This window comes from Pocillopora damicornis, chromosome 5, assembly GCF_964200805.1.
Source record: "Pocillopora damicornis chromosome 5, jaPocDami1.2, whole genome shotgun sequence".
Classification (NCBI taxonomy): domain Eukaryota; kingdom Metazoa; phylum Cnidaria; class Anthozoa; order Scleractinia; family Pocilloporidae; genus Pocillopora; species Pocillopora damicornis.
In genome coordinates this window covers 762501-789284 of record NC_142674.1, presented here as the reverse complement: position 1 = coordinate 789284, position 26784 = coordinate 762501, and the positions used below count along the sequence as shown (strand labels likewise).

General features: G+C 36.1%; 3 protein-coding genes across 4 annotated transcripts in view; 2 read left to right on the top strand and 1 right to left on the bottom strand.

Annotated features, from left to right (window-relative positions):
* Positions 1-231: 231 nt before the first annotated feature.
* Positions 232-19052, top strand: LOC113677236 (cytosolic 10-formyltetrahydrofolate dehydrogenase). Of its 2 annotated transcripts, XM_089207671.1 has the most exons (29): positions 232-578; positions 1793-1972; positions 2851-3259; positions 5072-5237; positions 5676-5780; positions 5881-5937; positions 6041-6073; positions 6493-6630; positions 7813-7941; positions 8474-8562; positions 8653-8721; positions 9200-9272; positions 9443-9562; positions 9932-9994; positions 10519-10583; positions 11145-11295; positions 11510-11580; positions 12720-12825; positions 13443-13530; positions 13691-13784; positions 14139-14235; positions 14491-14539; positions 14750-14799; positions 14907-14980; positions 15662-15753; positions 16105-16210; positions 16786-16867; positions 17185-17302; positions 17742-19052. In XM_089207671.1, exons 3-29 carry the CDS (start codon positions 2889-2891, stop codon positions 17795-17797), a joined length of 2712 nt encoding a protein of 903 aa, XP_089063797.1. In that variant the 5' UTR covers positions 232-578; positions 1793-1972; positions 2851-2888; the 3' UTR covers positions 17798-19052. The 2 variants fall into 2 exon arrangements, with proteins under 2 accessions (XP_089063797.1, XP_027049804.2); XM_027194003.2 differs by lacking the exons at positions 232-578; positions 1793-1972 and having other exon boundaries at positions 2646-3259.
* Positions 19053-22291: 3239 nt separating this feature from the next.
* LOC149044655 (putative protein BRICK1-B) lies at positions 22292-25571 on the bottom strand. The gene is made up of 4 exons (XM_089207682.1): positions 25509-25571; positions 23969-24116; positions 23581-23663; positions 22292-22879 (listed from the first exon to the last, which is right to left on the bottom strand). The coding sequence occupies exons 1-4, from the start codon at positions 25554-25556 to the stop codon at positions 22853-22855; spliced, it is 306 nt and encodes a 101-aa protein (XP_089063808.1). The 5' UTR covers positions 25557-25571; the 3' UTR covers positions 22292-22852.
* The window catches only part of LOC113677250 (stabilin-2), a 48480-nt gene continuing 45902 nt past the window's right edge, over positions 24207-26784 (top strand). The window contains exon 1 of the mRNA XM_089207669.1: positions 24207-24300. The gene's annotated coding sequence lies outside the window, so the exon portion shown is untranslated. The remainder of the gene's footprint in view (positions 24301-26784) is intronic.

Below are 26784 nucleotides of genomic sequence, written 5' to 3'. Positions count from 1 at the left end.
TGGCCATTGTGGATTCCTCCTGACCGATGTGGTTCGATCCCGTAAATGTGGATCACACAAGTTACCCTTCCATTTTGCTGACATTTTTTGGGAGCTGAATTAAGCGAAAGTAAGTTCACAATGAAGCAATTGTTCTAAATATTTTAACTTTTGAACATTGCCCACTTTGAAACGATGCGCCCGAGCATTTCGTTCAGCCGAGTGATCAATAAAAGACTGGTGACGACTATTGGACTTCAAGTGAACTTCGAACGGTGACCGCGCGTGATGGAAAATCCCTCTGATTTGTGTTCCTTGCATTTGCAGTGTAGCATATTAAAACTTGCAGAACCAGAGCAAAGCGCTGTGGTCGATCGCGTTCGTATTAAGTTGTATTACTGGCTTGAAATCAAAGTTACTTGATATGCAAAGCTACAGCTGGAATTGGAGGTGTCTTCGTAGGTTTCACCGTGGAACGCTCATCAGGAAACCGACAACTGAAATGAACAACACTCGCTTTTTTATAATTGGACGTTCATGGCGACGTGGAAATATTTCAAGGCACATCTTCAACGTTGATACGGGATAGGAAGAGATATGTGAGTTTTTTCTCTGATTGTTTTCAAAAATCAGCGCCAATCATTCTCCTTTAACGGTCTCTAAAATATAGTGAGAACGGTCGACTACTCGTTTTCCCGTGTGGGTGGGTTGGGGGAGGGGGGAGTGGGTAGTGGGTAGTGGAACACTTGTGGGTAGTAGGTAATTAAAATTTTGCACGGACATATTAATTGTCAGTAGCTAATTTCTCTCAACACTATCACCCCTGAATCATCCTTCAAGAAACTCTTGATTGTTGTACAAATTCTCCCAGTAGGTAAATATGGAACGGTAGGGATGATGATGTTGGGGTGGTAAGGTTTTCCTTCATCAATCCATAGTTATTAATTAGATGCAAAGTAAGTAGATAGCATCATCTATTTCACAAGAAAATTTTGCAAAAAAACAGTTATGAATGTTGTTATGAAAACCATAATTAATTGAAGCTTTTAAATTGACATTTTTTAAAACTTTCCTGTTAATTGGAAAAATTCAACTCTTTTACCCATAAATATTAAGTATGATGATGGTATCTAGTACGTTTTTCATCCAAAGAACACTCATGATTTTTGTGGTGCTGAATGTAGAGAGGCAATGCCTTTCTCTATCATCATCTTATTGCCTTCTGATTCTCAATGATCGTTGTAAATGATTAATATCAGGGGTTTTTATCATCAGCATCACTATTACCTGGCTGAATTTTTTCAATCTCTTGTATTGATTGTCACTGAAGTGTACTTGTGAAGATCGATTTGTCACTAGCAGTAACTTTTTTAGCATCTTCTTTTATTTACTTCAGGTGGACATCAGGCGTAAAGAGCAGCAAACCAAAATTTTTTTGTGCTTAAAATTTTATTTGTGGTTTTGTTTGTGACATAAATAAACTTGTTGTCACATCCTGCCAAAGTAAACTTCTTAAGGAATTCAGAAATTTGAAAATCTTGTGCTTTGTATAATTTCTTTTAAACCATACTAGTCATACATGTCTAATATATATTTAGGCTAAGGCTTAAAATAATAATTCTGAGTATCTGGTTTGAAAATGTGAAAATATCTTTTTATTACACAAACCTCATGAAACTTGTGAAGTTAGGAGTATTTTAAAAACAAATTTTAATACTGGCATGTGCTCTTTAGACTCAACTAAACCATTTTTGTTGTTTATCTAAATTATGCTGCTATGATTGCAATGACAACTTTATTTCTTGACATTTAGGGTGCTGCCATCCGTCACCCTGTAATGCCTCGTGACCTCTGGACTGAAGTGAGGCAGTACCTGGTGGTTCTTGACAGCTGTGGTTTTAAAGTTAGCTGTTTTTACCTCATCTCAGCGAGGTGCTTAACTTAAGAGAAGTCCTATCTTGGTGCAACACACCCTGGCTTTCTAAGACTTTGGGTAAGTTAATATTATTATTTTATGGTCCAGTTTGGCAAGGAGTTGAAGCTCTTCCACCGACTATACCGGTGATGATCACGCGAATCGCGAATTTTGTTAGTCGTATATTTCTTAAGAGGAAAGAAAACTACAGTATTGATTTTTTAATCTTTTACAAAAGTTAAATTAAATTTTATTTCAGAGAACTGATTCTCGACTTTCGAAGCAATTTCTAAGCTTTGCCGAATTACGATAGTTGTACAGACTCACTCCAACTGATATTGGGGTCGATAATGGCGCGCAGTATTTACAGCTATAATATCATTCGATCTGCTGTTTTTGTGACTTATCGTAATTCCAGTTTGTATTGTGTTTTGAAAATTCAGGGATACTTAATTTAAAGAAACATTTCCTGCCGAGTTCTGCCGTTGTCGGAAATGAGGAGAAAGGTTTTTAAATTCCCGTTTGACTTGACCAGTTTACGGAAAGATGGGGTCTTCTCTGTAATTTTATTTTCAATATTTTCTACAAAAACGTTTCGGGACTCGATCTTAGAAGTCTCAAATGATGTACATTATTTTGCATCGAATCGACGATCAATCGGAGAAAGATAAAGAAACGATTGAATAAGATTTCGAACACACCCCCGATAACGCCTCCTTGTAAACAAAACCAGTCTTTCCTGTTGAGCTTCGTAGCTGCCTGTGATTGGCGCGTTAATCGAGTCCAACTAGTTTAGGCAACAAAACCGGTGCAGTTTTCAGTTTTATTACGTGCGCTGGTTGGATTCGTTGTCTTCAATACGCAGATTTCGAAGTGTACGCATTATCGAATCAACCAGTACTCGGATTTTGGTTCAGTCGAGCGAATTATGCTCAGTGCATTTCGTTTTGTACAAGTTGCAGCGAGAAGGACCATATACACATCAACAAACGCCATGGGATCGTTGAAAGTTGCCGTGATCGGCCAGTCGCAGTTTGGTTTGGAAGTCTACAAAAACCTCAGATTAAAAGGCCACGAGATCGTCGGAGTATTTACAGTTCCTGATGTTAAAGGAAAACCAGATGTTCTTGCGACAGGAGCCGAGCAAGATGGAGTGAAAGTCTTCAAATTTCCGAGATGGAGAACAAAAGGGGAACCGATTCCCGAAGTTGTAGAAGCGTACAAAGCTTGCGAAGCTGAATTAAACGTGCTTCCGTTCTGTTCGCAGTTTATTCCCATGAACGTTATTGATTTCCCTAAACATGGTTCAATCATTTATCATCCTTCTTTGCTGCCGAGACACCGAGGAGCTTCAGCTATCAATTGGTGAGTGAATCTTATGTAAGATTTGTTTTGGTCACGCAAAGATCGTGAACGTGGTGTTGTTTTTTCTGCGGGTTTCCGTTGAATGTTATTTGAGCTCAATTTCCTCAACTAAATAATGCCCCTCTTGACTTAAGCGGAGGGTATTTGAGGTAAGAATTGTAATTGAACGAAAATGTGCTATTCAGTTTCAAATTAATCGTATTATGTTTGATTTGAAATACGTATCCAAAAACATCTAATCACTATATTACGCTCAACAATGGTCGAAAATTATGAATGACTTTTTGTTAAAACATGGCATGCTAATGAGCTGCTTTTGTCGGTTTAAATCTTCCGGCAGTTAGAGAACGAGTCAAACCGGAATTAAATTATAGAAAAAAAGCCAGCCTCTCCCTAGAACTCCAAGCCGGTAAAAGTGTTTTTGTTTACAGCGTAACAAGGCTTTATTGTTCATTTAGCTTGCAACGAACCTTAACGATTTCTTTGCTAATCATACAATTTCAAGCCTCTTTTCTTTAAAAATAAAAGTGGGAAACGGCCTGGAAACCTGTTGATTGTTACGTAAATGTAATGTTTACTTTGTTTTGTGCTAATGTGTTAAATTGTGGAGAATGTTATGTCTGTTTCATGCGTTAGTCGCCATCTTGTTTTAATAATTTTCGATTAGCTTGGGAAAAAATTCTTCATAACATCGTCTCGATATTGAAGAATGTATCATCAAATTGAAGATTTGCCCGTTGGAATTGGTTTAATTTTGGGTATTTTGCTGAGACCATTCAGAGGCACGGTGGAATCGTGCATGAAAATTTCCAATCTTCCTTGTTAAGCTAAAGCAATTGTTTGCAAGTACATTTTTGATCATCAGCTCCTCTTTTTCTTGAAAATAAACCACAACCTTAGTGAGCCCTTTCAGAAAGTGAGCAAACACCTCCCTCTGATCTGAGGATGGTTTTGAATGACCAGTTTTTTGAAGGAACGGTATGCTCCATGTATATGTAGAAATCATACAATATATTTTTTTGTGGCTGTTTTTAAAAGTTTGCATGAAATCATGAAAGCGTCTGTGCTTCGTGATTCCAAAGAGAAATGTAACATTTACAAGTTTTCTTAAAATTTAATAAAGAAATTTGACATTTTGAATCATGCATAATAAACTGGCCACTAAAGCCAGTGATTTTACAGTTTCACTTCTATTCTTTGTTGAAAAACTCTTGGCCATCTCTTTGAACAATCAGGAACTAATGAAAAAGCCATTCTTGACTCCAATAATAATCTTTTTGTGAGAGAAGGGTGGATATTTGTTCTTTATTGTTCAGTTATTATTTGCATTTTTTGTAGCTAAGTTTTGGAGATCTAAATAGCTGTGTTGTCCTAGGTCAAATTGTATGGCATTGGAGGAAAAAACATTTTTTATGGTCAGGTTAATTTCTGGTATTTATAAGTGCAGTAATGCATAAATTTTTATACAAGCACACGCAATTCTTCAAAGATGAAGATATAAATAATATGGATTCTGGAGTATACTTCTACTCTTAATGGGATTAATAGGATTTTTTGAGAGAAGAGAATTTCTGGAAGAAAACCATCTTTGAAGTTTAGTGGAAAAGCAGAAAAACATCACATGCTAAAGTGATTTAAAAGATAAACCATTGCAAGAACTCACAAGGGGATCTGTGAACCCTAAGAGGGTAGGGTGGTATAAGTCTTCTTGCTCTCTTTTGGTTATTAATGTACAGTTTAATAAGATCTCCTTAGAGGGAAGTTTGTTACACTGCTCACCTATGTTTGGTCACATGTGTTTGTTTTTGTTAGGACTTTGATGGAAGGAGATGAGCAGGGAGGCTTCAGTGTGTTCTGGGCTGATGATGGTCTGGATACAGGTCCAATCCTTCTTCAAAAGAGTGTAGATATTGATCCCAATGAGACAGTTGACTCCTTGTACAACCGGTTCTTGTACCCTGAGGGCATCAAAAGCATGGTGTGTGGCTTTATAATTTCTAAAATAAAACTTAAAATGAGGGTAGGACATTCTAGGTGACAAGTTACAAAGATCCAAATATTCCATTCAGGAATGCTTCTGTAGTTCATGGCAAAAATTTGCTTTGTCTCACCTGGAGAATTTCTTTGATAATGTTTGTTCCTGTGATTGAAAATTTTATTCTAATCAAGTCACTCAAATTATCACTAGTTTGAATTTTTGTGTACCTTTCTAGCAAGGGGGACAAAATCATATTTGAAAGTTAGCATTGTGAAGACAGAAAAGAAGAATTTGTAAATCATGTTTATATGTCTATGAATTAAACAGTAGTCATCAATATATTTTACAAGGCTAATTTCCTTGAGTATCTTGTATCTTAGGGTGCACTCTGTGATAGAAAGAAAAACTTACCTGAGAAAATTTTTTTTTCTATGACAGGTGGAAGCTGTTGATTTGATTAGTGACGGAAAAGCTCCAAAAATTCCTCAACCAGAAGAAGGAGCCACCTATGACAAAATCTGGAAAAAGAAAGAAGTGGCCAAGGTTTGCATCATTTAGATGTTGCTTATTATATATTTTCATGAAGAACTGTTCCATGCTGTTACTTCTTCCATTTACTGTTATATTTTGTTTCTCAACACAGATTAACTTTGCCCAGCCTGCTGCTGTGTTGCACAACTTCATTCGTGGAAATGATAAGGTGAGTCATTTATTTCTCCAGTTATACATGTAATATTACATTGTATGTGAGTGCTACTGCATTATTTCATAACGGAACTACATGTATTTGTCTGATCCAACAGCTTCCTGGAGCATGGGCCATGATTGATGGTCAGGTTAGTTTTAAAAATTATTGCTGTTACATGTACACAACTGTATTGTTAACAATTTTAGAAATTCATCAGCAGATTAGATTATTATACTGCTGGCTTTGTGAACTTGAGTATTACTGTAGACTATTGAAAATGCCAACTGTAGTGCAAAAGTTGGTTTACAACACATTTTGTATGAGTTCATTGTTGACAGTGCTTTGAAAAGTTTAGAAGGTAGTACAACCTGTACCTTGTATTAGACCATAAAGGAAATGATCACCAACTAAAGAAGCTCTTGAATGTGGAACTAATTCTCCTTTTCAGCAACATAGAAAATTTATAGAGAACAGTAGGGAGAATGTGCATACTGATGTTAGGGTGTGATTGGTTTAAAAAATTCCTTTATTTAAATGCAACCATTTTTTTTCTACTTGTACATGCAGCAAGTAACATTTTATGGGTCATCAATGACACCTGGTGATAAACCACCTGATGGTTCTGCAGTCACAATTGAAGGCCTGGAAATACCTGCCATAGTGCACAGTGGGGGTATGACGTTGACAGGAACTGATGGCAAGATGGTGAGTGCAAAGCTAGGTTGTGTCACATATTACATAATGCTGACTGCAGTATTTAAATGGTTCAAACCAACCCTGTATCAACAGTTTTGGATTTTCGTTCATCCAAAATCTCAGAGAAACAGCTCCTTAACGTTGGAGAGAATAATAACAACCGAATTGACAAAACTGTTTCAGACGATGTTCAAGATATAACAAGAATGACTTCAAAATCAATCTATTCCACCCTGATCAAACGAATCCAGATTTCTCCGACTGCCCAATCTAAGTTTAATTCCGTATATAATATTTCAGGTAATATAGACTGGAAAAATATCTATCTGTTGCCGGGTCGAGTCACTCTTGACACCAGAACGAGAGCCTTTCAATACAAAATCTTAAATCGTATTCTCTACACCAATAAAATCCTATATAAAATGAATTTGGTTCCTTCTCCGATGTGTACCTTTTGTGGAGATCACGAAGAAACTCTTGAGCATCTTCTAATCAGCTGTACCTACACTAAAAACTTTTGGCTTTCGGTTATTTCTTGGTTAAATACTTACAATATGAAAATTGATAAGCTTGATGAGGTAACAATCCTCTTTGGTATTTCCGATAATATCCCTGGGAATTGTTTGTTAAATCACATAATCATTCTTGGAAAATATACCATTTATTCATGTCGTTGTAAAAATATCAAGCCGTCTGTATCCTTACTGAAGGCTAAAACATCTGAAACTCGGAAATTTGAATTTTTGATTGCAAAAAAGAATAAAAAAGAATCTATTCATTATAAAAAATGGGAAAACATGTTAGTGTAATTCAATAGATGAGTATCGGGTATTAACAGTTATAGACGCAGTTGTATATACAGTCGTTCTACCAAAAAAGGAATTTGATGTAGATTAGTATTTGTACAAATTAGGCTTATATTATTATATAACCACAACATAAATTAAATCTAGCCGACTGTGAATGTAATGTAATGTAGTATTTCGTAATTAGTGTTAGTGAGTAGCATAAGCGTTAGTGTAATTAACTTTGTATTTGTTTGTATTACTCTAGTATCTGTGCTTTAAGTAAAAAATCTCAGAGAAAAGATCTTTTGGTGGAAAGAAACAAAAATACATTTGATTTTATTACTAAATCCAGTATCAGTAGAACAGCAGGATAGAACTTGTGATAATCAATTTTTTTTCTTAGTTAACAGTAAAGACCCTTCAGCTTGAGGATGGACGTATGATTCAGGCATCTAAATTTGGTCAGGTGGAAGAAGCAGCAGAAGCTATTGAGCTCACAGAGGAGGAAAGAGCCATGGAAGGAAAGTTGAGGGTAATGTGATCATAATTCTACTTTGATTTAATATTTAATTCTCCTGATTTCTACAGTATCTGTGATAAAAAAAGCTCACTCTTATGTTGATGGCAATTCAAAATAATTCTCATAATAATATTGTAATAATTGAGTACCACTCTCAAAAGAAAATCAGTACAACTTTTTAACTCTCAGAAGTGATAATCATATAACTACTCCCTATGATTTCCATACATTATCCAACAAACAAGTTATGAGAATATTCAAGTTTATTAAGTTGTCATCTTGATCTAACACCAAATTAACAAGGACCATATAGCAGCTAGAGGATAGAATCAAAAACCAGATCTTGGGGGTTACAGGGATAAAGTAAGTACTTCAGGCAGTTTTGTGTATGTTCTATATCAATCTTTTTTGCTGGGGAAAATTTCCTCTATGGAAATTTGGTCATGGATGTGAATGGGAGATTCTGAAGGGACCAGTATCTTGTAACTGGCAACTAGTGTGTAAACTGACTTTACTTTTTGTTGTTATTATGGTTGTGTTGTAGGAAATTTGGACAGGAATTTTGTCAAATCCTGATATTGTCGAAGACACTGACTTCTTCAAGGCTGGAGCTGGTTCAATGGATGTTACACGGTAAAGCATGTGTTAGTTAATTGTAACTAAAAAATTTTTACATCATTCTTTGTTGCCACTTATATGTAACTTTTGTCATGTTTCCCTTAGGCTTGTTGAAGAGGTGAAAGAAAAATGTTCAATAGTACTGGAGGCAGAGGAAATTTATATGAATACAAGGTAAGGATACAGTGGTAAATATGTTAACTTTGTAAAAGTGTATTCAACTGATGCACTTCTTTATGCTTTAGTAATTATCAAAATTTTTTATCTTTAACCCTTTCACTCCCACAAGTGACCAAGACAGAATTTCTCCTTACAATATCGATACAATATCAAGCAGGCAGGTGATGAGAATAGAGAAGAATATCAATCATGGGATTATTAGTTGATCCAATACCAAATTCTCTGAACTAACATCATAAGAATTGTATGGCAGATAGTAAGGAGAATTACTAATTAGATCTTGGGAGTGAAAGGGTTAACAGTCATTCTTCCTTGTCCCCTTGTATTGTGTTTTTATATATTTCTGCGACAGCTTTAGCTATGTGTTCAGTTGTTAGATGGTCCTCTTCAGTTTGGGGGAGAATGTATGTGTGTGTGTTTTTTTTAAGAGAAATGTTAATGTATTGATGCAAGTGAGTATTTTCAATTTCAGATATGGAGATTTTGTTCGATTGTCTGTCCTGAGGTATCGTGGAGGAGGACAAGAGGAATTCAGCTGTAGTACTGTAAGTACATTTGAAGGGAGTTGATTGATCAATGTTTTAAAATGTTGACCTGATTTTAAAGTGTAAAAGGGTTAAACTTTCCATGATCAAATCCTAACATTTGGTCAGGAGTATGTTTTCTTGTTAGCTTCATCAGGATTCAATGTGTTGATTTCAATCTTTTTATTAAGGTTGACATGGATGTGAACCACATGACTATACAAATGCCTTATCAGCTGTTTATTAATGGAGAGTTTGTGGATTCTTCCAATGGACGCACATTTGACACTATCAACCCAACAGATGGCTCAGTAAGTATTTAACACATCCAACATGACATTAGCCTACTTTCAACCATGAAACTTTCCCTTCAATACCTGCTGATTGTAGGGCTAGATTACCTGTCTCAGTCCCTCATCGTTTGAATGATGGATAATGCCATCCAATGAATAACTTGGGTGGATACAGTGCAGTACGTTTTGATAAAAAAGTATCCACTGGAAAGCAATTTATCTGTTGGATAGCATTTTCAACCTTTGAATAACTGGAACTTAGAGCGAAATGTTTCTCAGACAAATCCTGCTCAATATATACTCACATACTGAAGTTTTTTTTAAATTGATAATTAATAATGTCTCTCAACTTAATTAATAGGTACATTTATCTTTTTTTTACTCAAGGTTCTTGCCAAAGTCTCACTTGCCAGTGTGGAGGATGTGGATAAGGCTGTTGCAGCAGCAAAGGTTTATTTCAGTTTTCTTCTTGTGAAGTTCTTAAACACTTATTTTAAATATGTTTTTCTTGGGTGATGGAGATAGCCAGATTTAGGGTTTAGTTGTTGGAGAATTTTCTGACAGTCATATGAAAGTCTCTGGTTATATTTTAATGACTTGAGCTGTTTTTTATTCAGATGTGGAAAATATTCTTACATTAATTTTCACTACAGTATTATGAAAAAAGTTTTCACATGGCATGTTGTCTCAGTAAAATTTGATGATCAGATACAGGCAATATTGATCTTAGTATGCTGTAAAAGTTAAATTTTTATGTTTATTATACACTACCAAGTCCTGCTTTCAACTGAATGCAAACGATTCATTCTCCTCTCTTGCATCCACCCAAAAAAGTATGAAATTTTCAGGTTCAAGGATGAAATTCATTTATTTTCATTTGCTGGGTAGAAGTGATCTAATATCTGACTTTATGATCAATCGATACACAGTATCAAACAGGGTATATGTTGTATAACAAGATCCTGTCTCCCTAGGAAGCATTTTACAATGGGCCATGGGGAACAATGAATGCTAGAGATCGTGGACACTTGATTTATAAGTAAGTGAGCAATTATTTGCTATAAGTGACAACTACAAGCTAATTAATTGCTGGGTGGCTTGATTTGATCAGTATGCTGCTGAAAGGTCAATATGCAAGTCATAGCAACAATCAAACACAATCGAAACAATATGCAACATTTGTTGAATTCAGAAATCTGACAAAAAGAGGTGTGCTTAAGCATCCTTTTGAGTAGGCTCCAGAAATCAGTCATGAACATGATTAAGTTATAGTGCAGGCTGCAAATCATTCCATCTTCTGTACTTTGGAAACACTCTTCCTCATTACGTTGTGACTTTGTCTTGTACCTTAGCTAAAAGTGACCAGCATGTAATTTCTTCTTACAATATCACCCTGAATCCCACTTGAGGGTCACGAGAATAAAGGAAATGATCACCAACTAAAGAAGCTGTTGATTGTCACACAAATTCTCAATAACAGCACCTTAGGAAATATATAGAGAATAGTGTGGAGAATCTGTACACTGATGTTAGGGTGTAAACTGATATTAAGTGGTAGTGAATGACTTCCTAACTTTCTCGCTGTTGTTGTGTTGTGAAGGTTGGCTGACCTGATGGAAGAACACCAGGAAGAACTTGCCACTATTGAATCTCTTGACTCTGGTGCTGTGTATACTCTGGCCCTCAAGACACACATAGGAATGTCTATTGCTACACTGCGTTACTTTGCTGGATGGGCTGATAAGATTCAGGTTAGCACACTTCTTACCTTCTGGCCGATTTGTCTTTGCAAAGTTGATATGCTTAAACAAAAAAATTGGGAGTTGAGATAGTTTTGATTTTAACTGGAGATAAACACCATGCAATACATCAAGGCTTAGTCCTCTCAATTGACATTTCAAGAAGATCATGTTTTTTGTTGATGTGTCATGACTTATCTAATGATTTTAATTTCTATTTAATTAGGGACTGACAATTCCTATCAATAATGCAAAACCAAACAGGAACTTGTGCTACTCAAAACGAGTACCAATTGGGTAAGTAGAGTATGGTGTAACTCTTCACAGATATATCTTTACAGATACATTCCATCAAGCAGATTTATTAAAATATCTCAGAGCATATTAGGATTCTTAATAATACATAATTTTTTTCTCAGTCATCTTAAGCAACAAATTAAAAAAATCAATATTGTTTAGGCTTGCAAGTATTTTAATGTTTTACCAACAAAACTAATTTCCTTTAACAACTAACATTAACAATGCAACAGTAATAGGAATTGTGATGATTTTTTATTTTAATTTTGGGATTACCATAATTAAAACAAGGTTTGTATTGTTTTTTTTTTAATATTTTACCAACTTACTAGAAAACTTGTTAGCCAAAGGAAAGTAAAAATCTCTTGGTGGAAGTGATAATTGTGGGATATGATGGGTTTTTGGCAAGCATATTTTGCCAAATACTTGGGCCAAAACCTTCAAATCCCATGTTATGACACCTTCTTGCTTTTTCAAGGTTTTAATTGCAGGCTGACATTTATGAGCAAGACAAACCATCATGCTTACAGTGTAAGTGGTTGCACTTCCTTCACCACTCTTGGCAGCTTTGCCTTGATAAAAAGGAAGTACAATAACTAGAATATCATTCAGGTACAGTGATGCTTGATCCTAAATTGGGGAGAATCAAAATTTTCCTCTTGTTGTTCCATTTGCTTTTGGAAGAAGTTCTTTTTCTTGTAAGAATACCGCTTAAAGGTACCTCAGACAACAATTACTATAATAGTTTATGTACAGGAATTCACAAGTCATGATGTGTTGTTAAAAAAGGACAATGCAATTATTGTAAAGTTCATAAAGTTTGGCATGGAGGTTGATTTTTACACTTTGATTGGTGGTTGTTCTTCCTTCACCACTCACGGCAATATTGACGTGATAAAAAGGAAGCACTACTTGACGGCAACTTGTAACTGGTGGTTTTTGCAGGTATTGAACACTATTCCCCCAACACAAGCTTTACATGACAAATCTGTTTTAAAATTAATCTTAAGAAATTATCAGGGCCGGGGCAAATAAAAAGTACTGGGCCACTTACTGGATATTTTTTGCTTATGACTGAGAGAATGTTAGGAATTCAAAGCCTTAATATACTATTGTTTACAATGGTGTATGTTTTACAGTGTCTGTGGTTTGATTGTGCCTTGGAACTATCCACTGATGATGCTAGCATGGAAGATCTCTCCACTCTTGGCTGCTGGTAACACTGTTGTACTCAAACCAGCACAGGTAAGGTTAAAAAAGCAGATTTTCATTAAATTCTGAAGCAGGCAGTTGTTGCTAGAATGTGATCAGAGCAGTCAGCAAGGTTTACGCATTGCTGGCTGATATACATTTATACCACCCTACCATGATGTACTGCAACAATGAATGAAAATTGATGGTAATAGAAGAAGAAGTAGATAAAGGAGAAAAGGAAGACGTAGTGTGAGTAAGTAGGAGAAATACTTGACAATCTGAAATAGACAAAGTAGAAGAAGTATCTAATGTACTAGTAGCAGCAGCAGCTGGTGGTCTTCTCATCTTGACTCTGCTTTCAAAGCATATCGTTGAAAACAATCTTCTGCTAGCCACCTTCCCCCCACCCCTTCCACCCACACATTCTTGCACAACTCTATTTTATGGGGGTCTTGCCTTTGATTATAGGGCCAAAACTCAGATGCTGTCTCACTTCGAAGAGCCACCATAAGTAGCTGGTCTTAAGTAACTTGGCACACTTTTCCAATCCCTTGAATCACTTTATATAATTAATGCTTTCTGAAAAATGATTGCATGAGTTTAAAAGTATAATTTGTTTACCTCTTAATAGATGGCAAATGAAAATTGATTTGTAATTCATTTTGCAGGTAACACCAATGACAGCTCTGAAGTTTGCTGAACTCTCTGCCAAAGCTGGATTTCCCAAGGGTGTCATCAATATCTTACCTGGATCAGGTGCGCTTTTGTAGCAAGAAACCAGATTGAGTATAGTCATGGTTGTTTGGATGGATATAGAGATGACTAAGATACAGTGATGGATTACTTTAAATTGCTCTGTGAAGTTGCAAGCGGCTTATTCTGTTGTTTTTTTGGACTGTGATTATTGTTTAAATAGGGTCTGTGGTTGGAAATCGTATCTGTGTTCATCCTGATATCAGAAAAGTTGGTTTCACTGGATCAACTGACACCGGACGGTCAATAATGTCAAGGTACTATTTCTGTGTAAAAATTACTCTGACTTGTAACAGTAACTACATTCTGTGTGTGCACATTATGATCTCTATGAGCTATTATAATAATTTTAATGTCCTAGGTTAATTGTTCCTGGTCCTATGATCTAATTTCTCCTCATAATATCACCCCTTAATCACACATTCAGGATAGGAGAATAAAGGAAATGATCACCAAAAAAAGATACTCTTGATTGCTAAACTATTCTCCTTGTTAACATCGAAAGGAAATATATAGAGAACAGTAAAGTTGTTACTGGAAAAAACATCTTGAACGGTATTGAGATAATGAATTTTTTTTCTTTAAAAAAATTATTTTTTAAATTCTTCTAGCTGTGCTGTCAATGTCAAGAAATGTTCATTGGAGTTGGGTGGGAAATCACCTCTTGTCATATTTTCCGACTGTGACATGGACAGAGCTGTGCGACAGGTGAGAATATTGTTAGCTTGACATGTACATGTACTTCTGAACATTTGTAAGGACTTACTGTGACAAATGCACTGGCTACTCAATTCAACTGAAATGTGATACATTAATTGACCACAACAAACAAAAAAAAAATCAACATTCAGAAAGCTAGATGGAAAACAAGTATAACTACAATAAAGGTGTTAAGTTAGTAAATTTTGTGTTTTAGTTTTGTTTTGTTTATTGGTTTGTTTGTTTGTTTTTTCTTTTAACCAGGGAATGATGGCTTGTATGTTTAACAAAGGAGAAAACTGCATCGCTGCTGGTGTGTAAAATGTTTAAAAATCAATTTGCAAAAACATACTCTACTTCCTAATATATTGCTTATTTTTGTCTTCTATAAAGTAGTGCTTTGATCATTTTGTACTCTGTGGTTCTGACTTCGAAAGCCAACAACACAAAATGAGTAAATCAGATTTCTCTCAAAGAAATGTTTACAGAACTGAGTGTGATTTTTTTGTAATTTTTTTTTCAGGACGGCTTTTTGTTGAAGCATCCATTCATGATGAATTTGTGCAGCGAGTGGTGAGTCATCCAGAAGCTATTCTTCTCCCTAAATTTACTTTAAGTTATGACAAGAAGCTAGCAGTAAAACAGGAGCATGTTGAAAGCTGCATTTGGTTTTACAATAGGTGGAAGAAATAAAAAAGATGAAAATTGGGGATCCGCTTGATCGTTCAACAGACCATGGTCCTCAGAATCACAAGTAAGACTTAAATACTATTGTGCTGTAAAATGAATTTGATTGATGATAGGGTTACTTAACCCCATTGATCCCAAGATCATAATAGTAATTCTCCTTACTGTTTGCCATACAATTCTTATGATGTAAGTTGGGAGAGTTTGGTATTGAATCAACTAATATTCCTGTCTTGATCACTCATGAGAGTAAAAAGGTTAACTGTTCAACAAATGAAATATTGATGATTACATGCTCATCAGTAATTTTATTGCAACTTCTTAGATAAGCCTCATTCATTCCAATCCCAAAGGGCAGGCCACCTGAAGATTTTAGAATTTTCTTAGTTGTGCAAAAGAGTAGCAGTGCTAACATTAAGTTAATCGTTCTTTATCACTAAGGGAAAGGGGATGGGTATTTTTGCAACTGGATGAGATACAGTGTATGTCCAGAAATGCATGCAGTTATGAAAATGGTGAAAATTCATCAAAATCGTTAAATCTGCCAGGCTGATTTTGCTTTGAGGAATTTGACTAAAAATTTGCACAAGTGGACTGGATTTTACAGATTGTACTGTATAGTGGGTGTGGACAGTAGATTAACCAGTAATGTTTGAGACCACACAGGTCTGAATAAGAGACTAAGAAAATACTAAACAGTAAAAAAAGAAAAGAAAAACAGTGTTGTTTTGCTTTTTTTCTATTTCAGAGCTCATCTTGACTCTCTTGTTGACTATTGCAAGAAAGGTGTGGAGGAAGGAGCCACACTAGTGTATGGTGGAAAACAGCTTGACAGGCCAGGTTAGTCTAATATAAAATTCAAGTTAACTGGTCACTGTTTACAGAAATAATACATTTTGGATATTGTTGAAGAACACTTTCTGAGCATTAACAGTAGCCTCCATTTGGCTTGCAAATGTGCAGAATATTTGTCAGCGAGCAAAAATATTTGATGTGTTATAATTGCAAATATCACAACAACAAAAATGAAAGTAGATGGATAGATAAAATTAGTTAGGTTAGCAATACATGATGTGGTGTTGTACCATACCAAGTCAAAAACTGATGGTTCTTTTGTTTGAGCTTCTCATTTTTAAAATAACTGGTGATCAGTCATGTAATTAATTTTTATACATGTATTTACTTTCACAGGGTACTTTTTTGAACCCACTGTGTTCACAGATGTGAAAGACAACACATTTTTGTCACAAGAAGAATCATTTGGCCCAATTATGATTATCTCTAAATTTGAAGACGGGTAAGTATGCTGGCTGTAATAAAGGGAAAAATAGGTCAATACTTGACCCAGATGGCCAACACAGATCATCCCAGTTTCCTTAGCATGAAGTGACTTACAGTATCACTACTCAGCCTTTGGATAGGATGTTATTCCACTCCAAGGTTAACCCCCAGCATTTCATCAGGTTTCCCTGACAATCCACCAGTACCCATTTGTACTCCTGGGTGGAGAGTCAGGCACAGAGAGGGTAAAGGGTTTTGCCCAAGGACACAAAAAGACTGATCCAGCTAGGTCTTGACCCCAGATCTCTTGACCCGAAGTCTAGCACACTGATCATTGGGCCGTTGCATCTCCTACATTGACTGTCATAATGTACTATACATGCAGCTACTACCCCTAAATGCAATCAAATTTGGTATGAAAAAGTAAGTGCCATCCAGGGCCAGGCATGATAAAGGTTTATAAAATGGTTTGCTAATGCCAAAATGGATGCAGCAAAGAAAATCTGATGGTGTATGTGAAAATGAAGGACTTATCAAATTCTGCAACAACCCAGTCAGTTTTGCTCACAAGTTGTGCATGTTTATCTTCAGTGATGTTGAAGGTGTTTTAAAGAGTGCCAATGGTACAGAGTATGGATTAGCTTCTGGGGTGTTTACAAAGGATTTGAGCAAGGTTTGTTGCTGTATGATATCCAATATTGAAAGCTTCTGTGGAACCTTCAAATGACATTTCTAAAAACTAAGAAGGGAAATAGTTTTGCTATGGAATCAATGAAAGGTCAACTCAGCTTACTAAATATTCCATCTTTTACAGCTAAAGCAATTTGAAGTTGTTAGAATTATATGATTTTATTGTTTTGGGGAAAAAAAGGAAGAATGGTATGATGAAAAAACTTGAGCCTTTCTGAGGAAAGGTTGTTGAAGGCTCTATTAGTATAGAATGAAGTCTGTTAGAAGTGTTTAATTGTTTTTTTCTTTTCTATCTTTAAGGCTCTTCGTGTGGCTGATGGACTGGATGCTGGGACATGTTTTGTGAACACTTACAACAAGACGGATGTGGCTGCCCCTTTTGGTGGGTTCAAGCAGTCTGGCTATGGAAAAGACTTGGGTAAGGCTAATTCTAAACCTTTCATGTTACAAACCAAGTCAGGTCTAAATCTAAGGGAAGTGATGTCGATGATTATTGTTGCGATTAGTGTAGTGCAAGATGGGCACCACTTAACTAATAATATATATATATATTTTTGATGAAATTAACTTTCCATCAAGTTTTACTAATTGGCCTCCTTTTTTTTATGTTTATTACCATGACAATGAATTCAAATTTTTTTGGAAGTAAGCAATTTTTTTTTGGGGGGGGGGAGGGGTAAATTACTGTTTAAAAAAAATGAGAAGCTACTGAACAGTAATCAGTTCTTTGGAATTTTGGCAAACTTACTGTTTCAGTATAAATTGCTAAACTTTTGGTAATGATGGTTTTTTTTCTCCTGCTCATCTTTAATTTTTCTGCAATCATGTGACTAAAATGTACTTGTTCTCTTTTGCAGGAGAAGAGGCTCTTAACGAATACCTGAAGACTAAAGTTGTTACTGTAGAATACTGAACATCTGAATTATTTATCTGTTATGGAATGCAGAAATGGATGTGCTAATTTTTGTCATAATATGGTACTTCAGTAGTCTTTTAGGAACCTTTAAAAAGGCTAAAACTGAAATCTGTTCTGCTAACTCTGGCTCTAGTAATGATAGTCTTGACATTCAGTGGAGTCTAATTTTCTTTGATCTCTTGTTGACCAGAGGAAAAAAGTTAGGCCCTCGTCAGTGTTAGTGGTATTCTGCCTTGCCTTGAAACATCAACAACAAATTTCTATATGCTGATCATGAAAATGTAATGTATTAACTTATATAAACAAGAGTACCGGTATATTAAGAAGTTATTGATTACTGATTGGAACAGAATGCTATCAATTTTTTTTTTAATTTAAGTCAAAAATTTATCTCTAATACCAACACCAAGGAGGAAATATTTAGTAAGAATATTTGATTTGATGTTACAAGAGGTTTCACAGAAGATATGTTTGTACTGTTAGCCCTTTAACTCCCATTAGTGACCAAGACACAATTTCTCCTAACAATATCAATACAATATCAAGCAGACAAGTGATGAGAATGAAGGACAATATCAATTAGGGGATTATAGTGGTAGATCAAACACTAAATTCTCCCAACTAACATCTTAAGGATTGTATGGTAGAGAGTAAGGAGAATTTGTAATGAGATCTTGAGAGTGTATTTGTAAGGGTTAATTTGTATAAATTGCAGCAGAGATGCAAAGACAGAAATCATTTTCTATTGAGTTAGAGGTTGAAGTATGTTAGCAATTTTTATCCATTGGCATCATAAGGAATGTATGGACACAAGTTAAGTTGAAAAACTGACAGTAGTTTAGCATGGTCTGTACTCTTGTCGACAGTGATATTTGTAAACCACTGTTGATTTGTTTTTACCAGTATCAATTGCAAATGAAATGATTATTTCAGTGCATGACCTGTGTATGACATGTTTATTCACATAGCATTGTCTGCACTCTTATCAACAATGGCAAATTGGCCAATCAGATTGCAAAATTATTGCCAATTGTGGTAAAAAAATTTTTTTATATGGATCCAGGTCAAAAGGGGTATCAGATCACAAGGATTTTCTAAATATTGATTGACTTGCATGCCGTAGTTGAGTTGTACATGTACATGTATGTAGATATTTTGAGCAAGCCCACAGCCAATAAGAAGAATAGGAAGTCACTTAATTTGCATGCACTTTGTTGCCTGAACACAAGCAATAAATTTTGACAGTATTCTATATTAGCCCATTGAGCCCCACACCTTAGAGCTCAGACCACCCCCTGAAATTCCAGAGAAAATGGCTGCTACAGTGAACACACAGACCACTGCCAAAATAATTTAAGATTTTAATGTCTTCATTTCACTCTACTGAAGGAAAACTGCACAAAGTTGCATATTAAATAATATATTTTCCCCCTGTCAAATTTTATTTTCAACTTGAGCATCAGGCTCTCTCAAAAAAAATTCTAAAGCTAGAGAACGGATTCAACTTCATGATGTACAGCGAGTCATTAGCAAGGTTGCCTTCAGCTTTGAAAGTATTTATCAGTATGATGACTCTCTTTTGCACTCTTATTCCATCAGAATCATGTAAAAAGCTTTCCCTCAAATACAACACCAAAAGACAGATCGCAAATTTCTCCTCAACAAAAGGAATCCTAAACTTTCTAACGCGGGTCAATTTTGAATTTGCCCGCCATAGCGACATCGCGACACGTCACAAGGCGCAGCTATAAAATTACTTTTTGCGAGTCATGAGCAAGAACAAACCAATTTTTACGCCTAAATGAAAAGTTTCACTTTGAACAATGCATATATGTTCTTCGCTTAGGCAAACTTTTGCTCCAAGCGAGTTACAAGGGGGCAAACTTTGCAGAGGAGATCGTTTTGGTCTTCTGCGGTCGGGTCAGCAAGATGTAAATATTTCCCCAGAGTCATGAAGCGGTGCTCTGGGATCGTTTTTTTTAAGCAATCAACTCCAACAAACTCGTCAGAATCCCAGTACATTGCCAGCTAAGGAAGTTCATGGATTCCAATGAGAATGTTTAGCCCGAGATACGCTGAAATTTCCGCTTGAGCAGATGTGAACGATCGATCCCCTTTCGAACGAGCGTACGCAACGGTGTATCGGACGATTTCGTCAATGTAAGCATCGTCGATAAATACATTGAAGAAATCTTTGGCAGTTGCATTTTCTCCGAGATCTCTGGTCGGGCCACGATGAATGGAGAATTCCTCAACATTAATTTGTCGCAATTAGCTAGACCATTGAAGAGCATTTGGTCGGCTTTCTTCTGCGGCAGATTCTTCATCACTACTTTCGTCGCTTCCTTCTTCCTCCTCACTAGCGTATAGCTCAACATCGGAATCGCTTCCCCTTTCTTGCGACCGTAGGTCGAAAAAGTCTTCCATCTCGTCATCCACATTGCTAAGCAAGTTTTGTTCATGCTGTGCTTGACGAGCTTGTCGCTTTTTTCAATTTCTTCGATGATAAAACCAGCGAAGACTTCTTGCTCTTCATCGGATGAAAATTAACTTTCATCAATTCTTCCAGAAGCTATGTCTTAGACCACGACATATTTTTTAAAAATTTGTCAAAAATCGCACGGTTAACGTGGAATAGTGAGTTTGGTCTCAAACGAAAGCTTATTTTTTGCATGTCACGTTTCACTGCTTTTCAATACCCAGGGGAGTTTTGTTTCTAAGCTACAGCCAATCAAAACAAGCCATTTCTGACAGGGCGCATGAGGGCGCATTGGAATTTCAGAGGGGTTTTATTTCTGGGCGCATGAGGGCGCATCGGGTGTCAATGGGTTAGAGATTTAGACTTACTGCTAAATTATTGTGCTGCACTGTGGCTATTATTCATGTCTGGCTTCAGCAATTATCATTTGCAGTGCTAATTTGCAGTTAAGTGAAGGCAAATTTATCTAATCCATTGTTAAAATCTCTGCAATATTTAAATTATTGTCAAATTGTGTAGTACATGCCATATTACTTTTTTAGATGTCACAGTATGTCCTATTTTGTCGCGTAGCGACTGAAAAAAAAATGTCTGTTTAGTTATACTATTCATAGTGAATATCAAAAATTATTAATTTTGATATTAGGTAATTAGTGCCTGCTTTAAGCTTTAGAGAGACAACTATTGCATGTACTTTATTTTTGAGCTGCTTAATGAATGATGCCAATTAAAAGCTTTAAGCTGTTATTGATTGAGTACATTTACTTGGTCTTGTTTTCAGAAAACATTTTTATACCCATGACATGGCTGAAAGGCCAAAAAAAAAAACTACTAGACAAAGCCATGGTGTTGGCATGCAGGCATACCATCACCATGGCTTTGTCTAGTAGTCCAGTGGTCAATGCACTGGGCTCTGAGTCGGACGACCTGGGTTCTAGTCCTGGCCAGGGCAAGGTGTTGTGCCCTTGGGACATGCAGGAAAAAAAAATGCAAGCTCTGCTTTTTGGCTTGGCTAAATCTCTATATTATACCCATGACATGGCTGCAAAGCCAAAAAAACAAAAATCAGTTGTCCAGAAGCAACAGTGGCTGACATTTCCACCTGCTGCTTGTGGTAGAAGTGGTGCCTTCTTTAACCCATTAACTCCTAAGATCTGATTTTTAATTCTCCCCTCCAGCTGCTACAAATTTCCTCATCAATTAGTGATGAGAATTTGATGTTAGATCAAGATAACAACTACCTGATAAGTTTGAGTATTCTCATTATCTGTTTCCTGGATATGTATGGATATTAAAGGGAGAAGTTCCATGTTACTCACTTTTGTGGGTTAAAAGGTTAATAAGTCAAAACAACAAATTATCTGTCTTGATTTGGACACTCACTTGTATCCCTGCCACCTACTATTTTTTTTTTTTACCCTTTACACCCTAACATCAGTATGCATATTCTCCATAATGTTCTCCACACATTTCTTAAGGTGCTGACAAGGAGAATCTGTTTAACAATCAAGAGCTTCTTTATTTGGTGATCATTTCCTTTATTCTCATGATCTTGATGAATGATTCAGTGTTGATAATGCAAGGAGAAATTAGATGCCATTTACTCCCAAAGGGTTTAAGGATTAAATGGCTGGCTTCTTAAAAGTCCCTGAAGAACTTTGATAAACCCCTCAAGGTGGGAGAGAAGGCAGGTGGTTTTAAGTTGAGCAAAGGAAAATCGACCTTTTGAAGAAAAGTTAGGTGAAGTTGAAATTATAAAACCACAGGTAGCCAAAGCTCGTGCAATGAGCCTCCATAATTATACAAATAAGTTTACATGGTGCAATGGGTGAAAATACAGGATTTGTACAAGAAAAATGGTTTTGCTCTTGACCTAAAGATGACTGAATTTTCTGACTGATTTGGGCAGTTTGGTAAAATTAATTGTATTTCTTAGCTAAGATTAAAAGGAGAGATTTTCTCAAAGTGTTATAAGGATGATAGTGAGACCACTCACAGAATGATAAAACATCTCAAAAATAAAACATTTATTCAATTCTCTTGAGGTTTGAAAATGACTGTTGTTGTCTTGTGTTACCTGAAAAACTTCAGGGCCCAGTTGTTCAAAGTTTGGTTAATGCTATCCAACTGATAAATCACTATCCAGCAGATAATTGTTGCCAAAAATTACTGGGCTATCTACTGAATAGAGATTTATTCACTGGATAGCATTATCCATTCTTTGAACAACTGGGTTCTGGCCTTCAGAAACTCCACCCGACTGGTACCACTACCTGTTGCTAAATATCTCATGAAAACAGTGCAGGCCTCTTGTAATAACATAGCAATTTAAAATCATTATAATAGTTGAGTTATCCACTCCATAGCAGCTTAAGAATAAATTTTTTTTCTCAGATCTTACTTCAGGTTATTATGTGAAAAGGTGAAAGAACTAATAAATTGTTATGGTACTGATTAAATAGAGCTCACTTTCATCCAGCAAAGAATACTATTTACAAAAGAAATATATATTTTTTCTTTGAATCCTATGAGGGGTTCATCCAACACCAGTGTAGCAAGAAGTAACAGCAGAATTATGACAATGTTTCTCCTTTTGTTACCTAAAAAAAAAATTCCAAGAAGTGACTGTGTAATCAGGTGAAAATGTTTCTGGAATGCTTCTTGTGTTATAGATGATCATGACAAGTAAGGAGACTAAAAAAAAAACAGCAACAACAACAACAAACACACAAACTACATGTAATAAGTAGTTCTGTGTATAGTTAAGATTTTTCACATCAGATTGACATGTATCCTTCTATACAATAACGCATGAGACCAGATAACTGAGGTGCATTTGTTATCAAACTGTGGTGGTGCATCACTAGGGGTATTACAAGATGATTTGATTTTATTAACTAAGGTTGATAATGTGCGTTAATTGGCCACCATTAAGAGTTTCTTATGCTGACATTTTAAGCATTAGCCCTTCTCAAGGGTTAATGCCAAAATGCCTGCTTTAAAAACTCTCTATGGTGGTCAATTTACATCATCAACTCATTTGATAAACCAAATTATCTGGTTCCATTTCGCTGTTTGTTTAGATAATTCAGATTAACCAACAGTAGTTTGTTACTTCAACTTGATTACATTACAGCTGTGTTTCCTATTCTAGCAATCACAGTTTACCAAAAACTCCTGGATGGGACTCAACACTAGTAAGTACATTTGCACAGATTCAATGATTGTATGTCAACTATTATCATTATTGTTACAATATTGCCCATAATATTATGTGAAAGTGATAGTAATCAGTACATACCCTGGCCTCGATGTACTCCACTCTCTGCTCTAACGATGTTAACTGTTCATTTATTTTCGCTAATCTTGATCTACATGATACGTCTGAATGATATACAAAAACAAGAAAGTAGGATCAATCATTATATATTTCTCAACCAATAAACTAAAATATTACGATACACTTTGTAAGTGCAAGCCCCGTAAGCTTAGTTTATCTCCTTCCTTCCAGCAAATATTACAAGGCCAATCTATGTATTTATGAGCAAACCGAGCACTTAAAACAAGGCTGTACCGAAAAAACCGTATGCCCAACGCATATATAAGGTTCTTGAAACAACTGAAGGATGTTTGTATTCAATAATAATTAAGTCAACTCTGATCAAACACCACTATAATTTTTTACCCACCAAAGTCGTTGAGAAACTCGGCGATCTTTTTTATTCCTTCTGACACGACTTCTATGAATTGTCTGTTCTCCCAATCCTGTTGTATCTGTTGCTGTACTTCGCTGCTCATGGTGGAAAATTTTCCCTTCCTTTCCGTGGAATTCCTTGACTGAGGAAGAAGGCAGAGCCCATCAATTTATTCAGCGGAACCTTATTTTTGTTATTGACACATGCGCAAGTCAACTTCAGCGCCAGACCTCTCCCTAAGTATGGCCGTCTGACGTCCCTCATCGGATCACTAAAGATTTTATGCAAATGTATTTCTTCACAGCAAAAGCTGAAGGATTGAAGAGGTTAGTGTTATAAATATTAGAATAGCCTTCTTTGTAAATGATCGTTCTTCCACACTGATCCCTGAACCCTTTCGGAAAGGAATTTCGAATTTATCGAGCGGTTATGCCAGTTTTCATACGGGGACGTCTTTGAAATTCTTTTTTTTCTTAATACACTTTGGTCTTAGCTAAAATCAAGACTGTTACCGAGTTGAAAATTTGGTTTGTATTTCTTTCCAAGGGTAGCCGAATCGGCTAAACTTCAGAATACCCCGCAACTTTGGTCCGCCTCACTTACATGTGTCGGGAGGCTTTAAAGACCGAGGCATAACACAATAGACGCTATTCTTATTCAATGACATGTAAATGAGTTGCGGGGTATTCTGAAGTTGCTCCTTTTCCTCTATACATTTTATCAATCTTAATTATTGAAGTACAGGTCTTAGTCTATTTCGCAAAAGATGCCCCCCCCTCCCCCTCACCCCTCCCTCTTTACTCCCCTTAGAAGTAAAAGGCCAGAGTGCAGATACTTTTCCCATCAGAAAAACTGTTTTCCTGCCGGTAGGAAAAGCCAAATGGTTTTAGATACACCATCAGAAATGTCTAGAAGAGTAAAAGTGCCAATGTGCTAACCCGAGCTCAGATTTTAGACCCTCTCATGAAATGGAAGGTGGGGTGAGGTGTGAGTATTGAATGGAATGGCCCTTAATGGGGTATTCATCTCATGGGGTAACCCTTATAATAACTATGATAATAAGTTAGTGAAATGGGAGAAGGTGTTTCCTAATTTGAAATACAATAGTAAATAGTCAGTCATCCAAATTTTAGTGGTTGAAATTGGTGCTACAGTGGTGGTCAAGTTTTAAAGATGTACAGCATCTTCTTGGTTTGTGGGGAAATCTCTTTACTTGATTTTTCACAAGTTAAAAATTGAAAAATGTAACACTTCCATTTTAAGAATAAGTAACTTTTAAGGTGAACTTGATTTTATTTAAAGCTGACAGCCCTGGTTTGACAGAGAGAGAATGGGCTAGATACTAATGTGTCTCTGAATACAACTTTCTTGTACTTCTTTGTGACTGAAACAAAGTGGAGAAAACCTTTTATTTTGGTCTGAAATATGGCAACAGTTTCATGCTTCACATTCCATTAAAATCCTGTGAGAGTAACCCTCTTGTAGAGTTTCAGAGATAAAGAATTCCCTTGCATCACACAAGAGTCTCCCTCACCTTCTTCCTTCCTGAAGCACTTGCCACAAGGAGAGCTTCTGTTGCCATGTATTTATACACAATAACTAAATAAATTTAGTGAAACACAATGAACTTGAGGAGGTCATCCTGATTAAACCAATAAAGCTACCAATATGTAATTCCTTTCTTTAAATTGTACTCTCTTTACTTTTCCAAAAAAAAAAAAAAATGGCAATACTATCTTCTTTCCTGTTTTTTCCTACTTTTTTTGCTTGTTTCCTGAGAAGCGTACAGCTTTCTTTACAGCCTTTCATAAGGAGACATATTCTCTACACTTTCCTCTAAACATTTTTGGGGTTCTGACAGGGAGAATTTGTTTAAAAGATCAAGAACTTCTTTAGTTGGTGATCATTTCATTCAATCTCATGACCTTAATATGTGATCTGGGGGTGATATTGGAGAAATTAGATGCTAATGACTCTTAGTGGTTAAAGGTTGTTGGAGCTTCCAATGCAAGCAACACCTCAAATACAAGCTCTTGTTGTAAGAGACAGTGAGAGCTTTTGTTACTCACTGCTCAAGTTGATGCTTGAGAAACCGTAAATAGATCATCTTCAGTGTATTGTGTGTTATATGGTTGACAAGGAATTCTTAAGGAAAGGACTCATGTCTGAAAAAGTACGTCTGGGGATGAAAAGCCAGGAAATAACTTTCAAAGTGTATTCTTGAGCAACAAAGACAGGGACACGGAGAGATTGCGAATGAGTCAGATATATTTTCAAACCGCCATCCAATTGCATCACTAGCGTGTGCTGCCATGCTACACATTTTCTGATAGAAATACATAAAAGCCTTTGAAAAGTATTCTCGCTCTCTTTTACCTCATGTGGTAAGTCCTCAAGTAGTAGCACTTACTATTGATATCAGTTAGTCGCGTTTTCAATCAGGCATTTCCTAGAATCGTGCCTGAAAAACAGGAAATTATGAAGCAAAAATCAGTTATTTTGGGAAAAAGTTACAGAATGCGTCATGTCGAAATGTGTGATGAAATGAGTTTTACGCAGTGATTCTGGTTTTAAATTTCATTTCCTCGGAGTTATTTCATTTTCTTCGGCGTGCTTGTTCTCACTTTTGTAGCAATTTCAGAAACGATGGTGACTCAGACTCCGTTTTTCGGTTCGTAGTAACACCGTAGCTTGTGTGAACACTCTTTGACGTTCTCTCTCAAAAGAGGATTCGAGACTTTAGAGAGCGGTGTATCCGAAATTCAAGATAGGGTTTTTAAATTTTTTCTTGAAATTAAAAAATCCTTTTT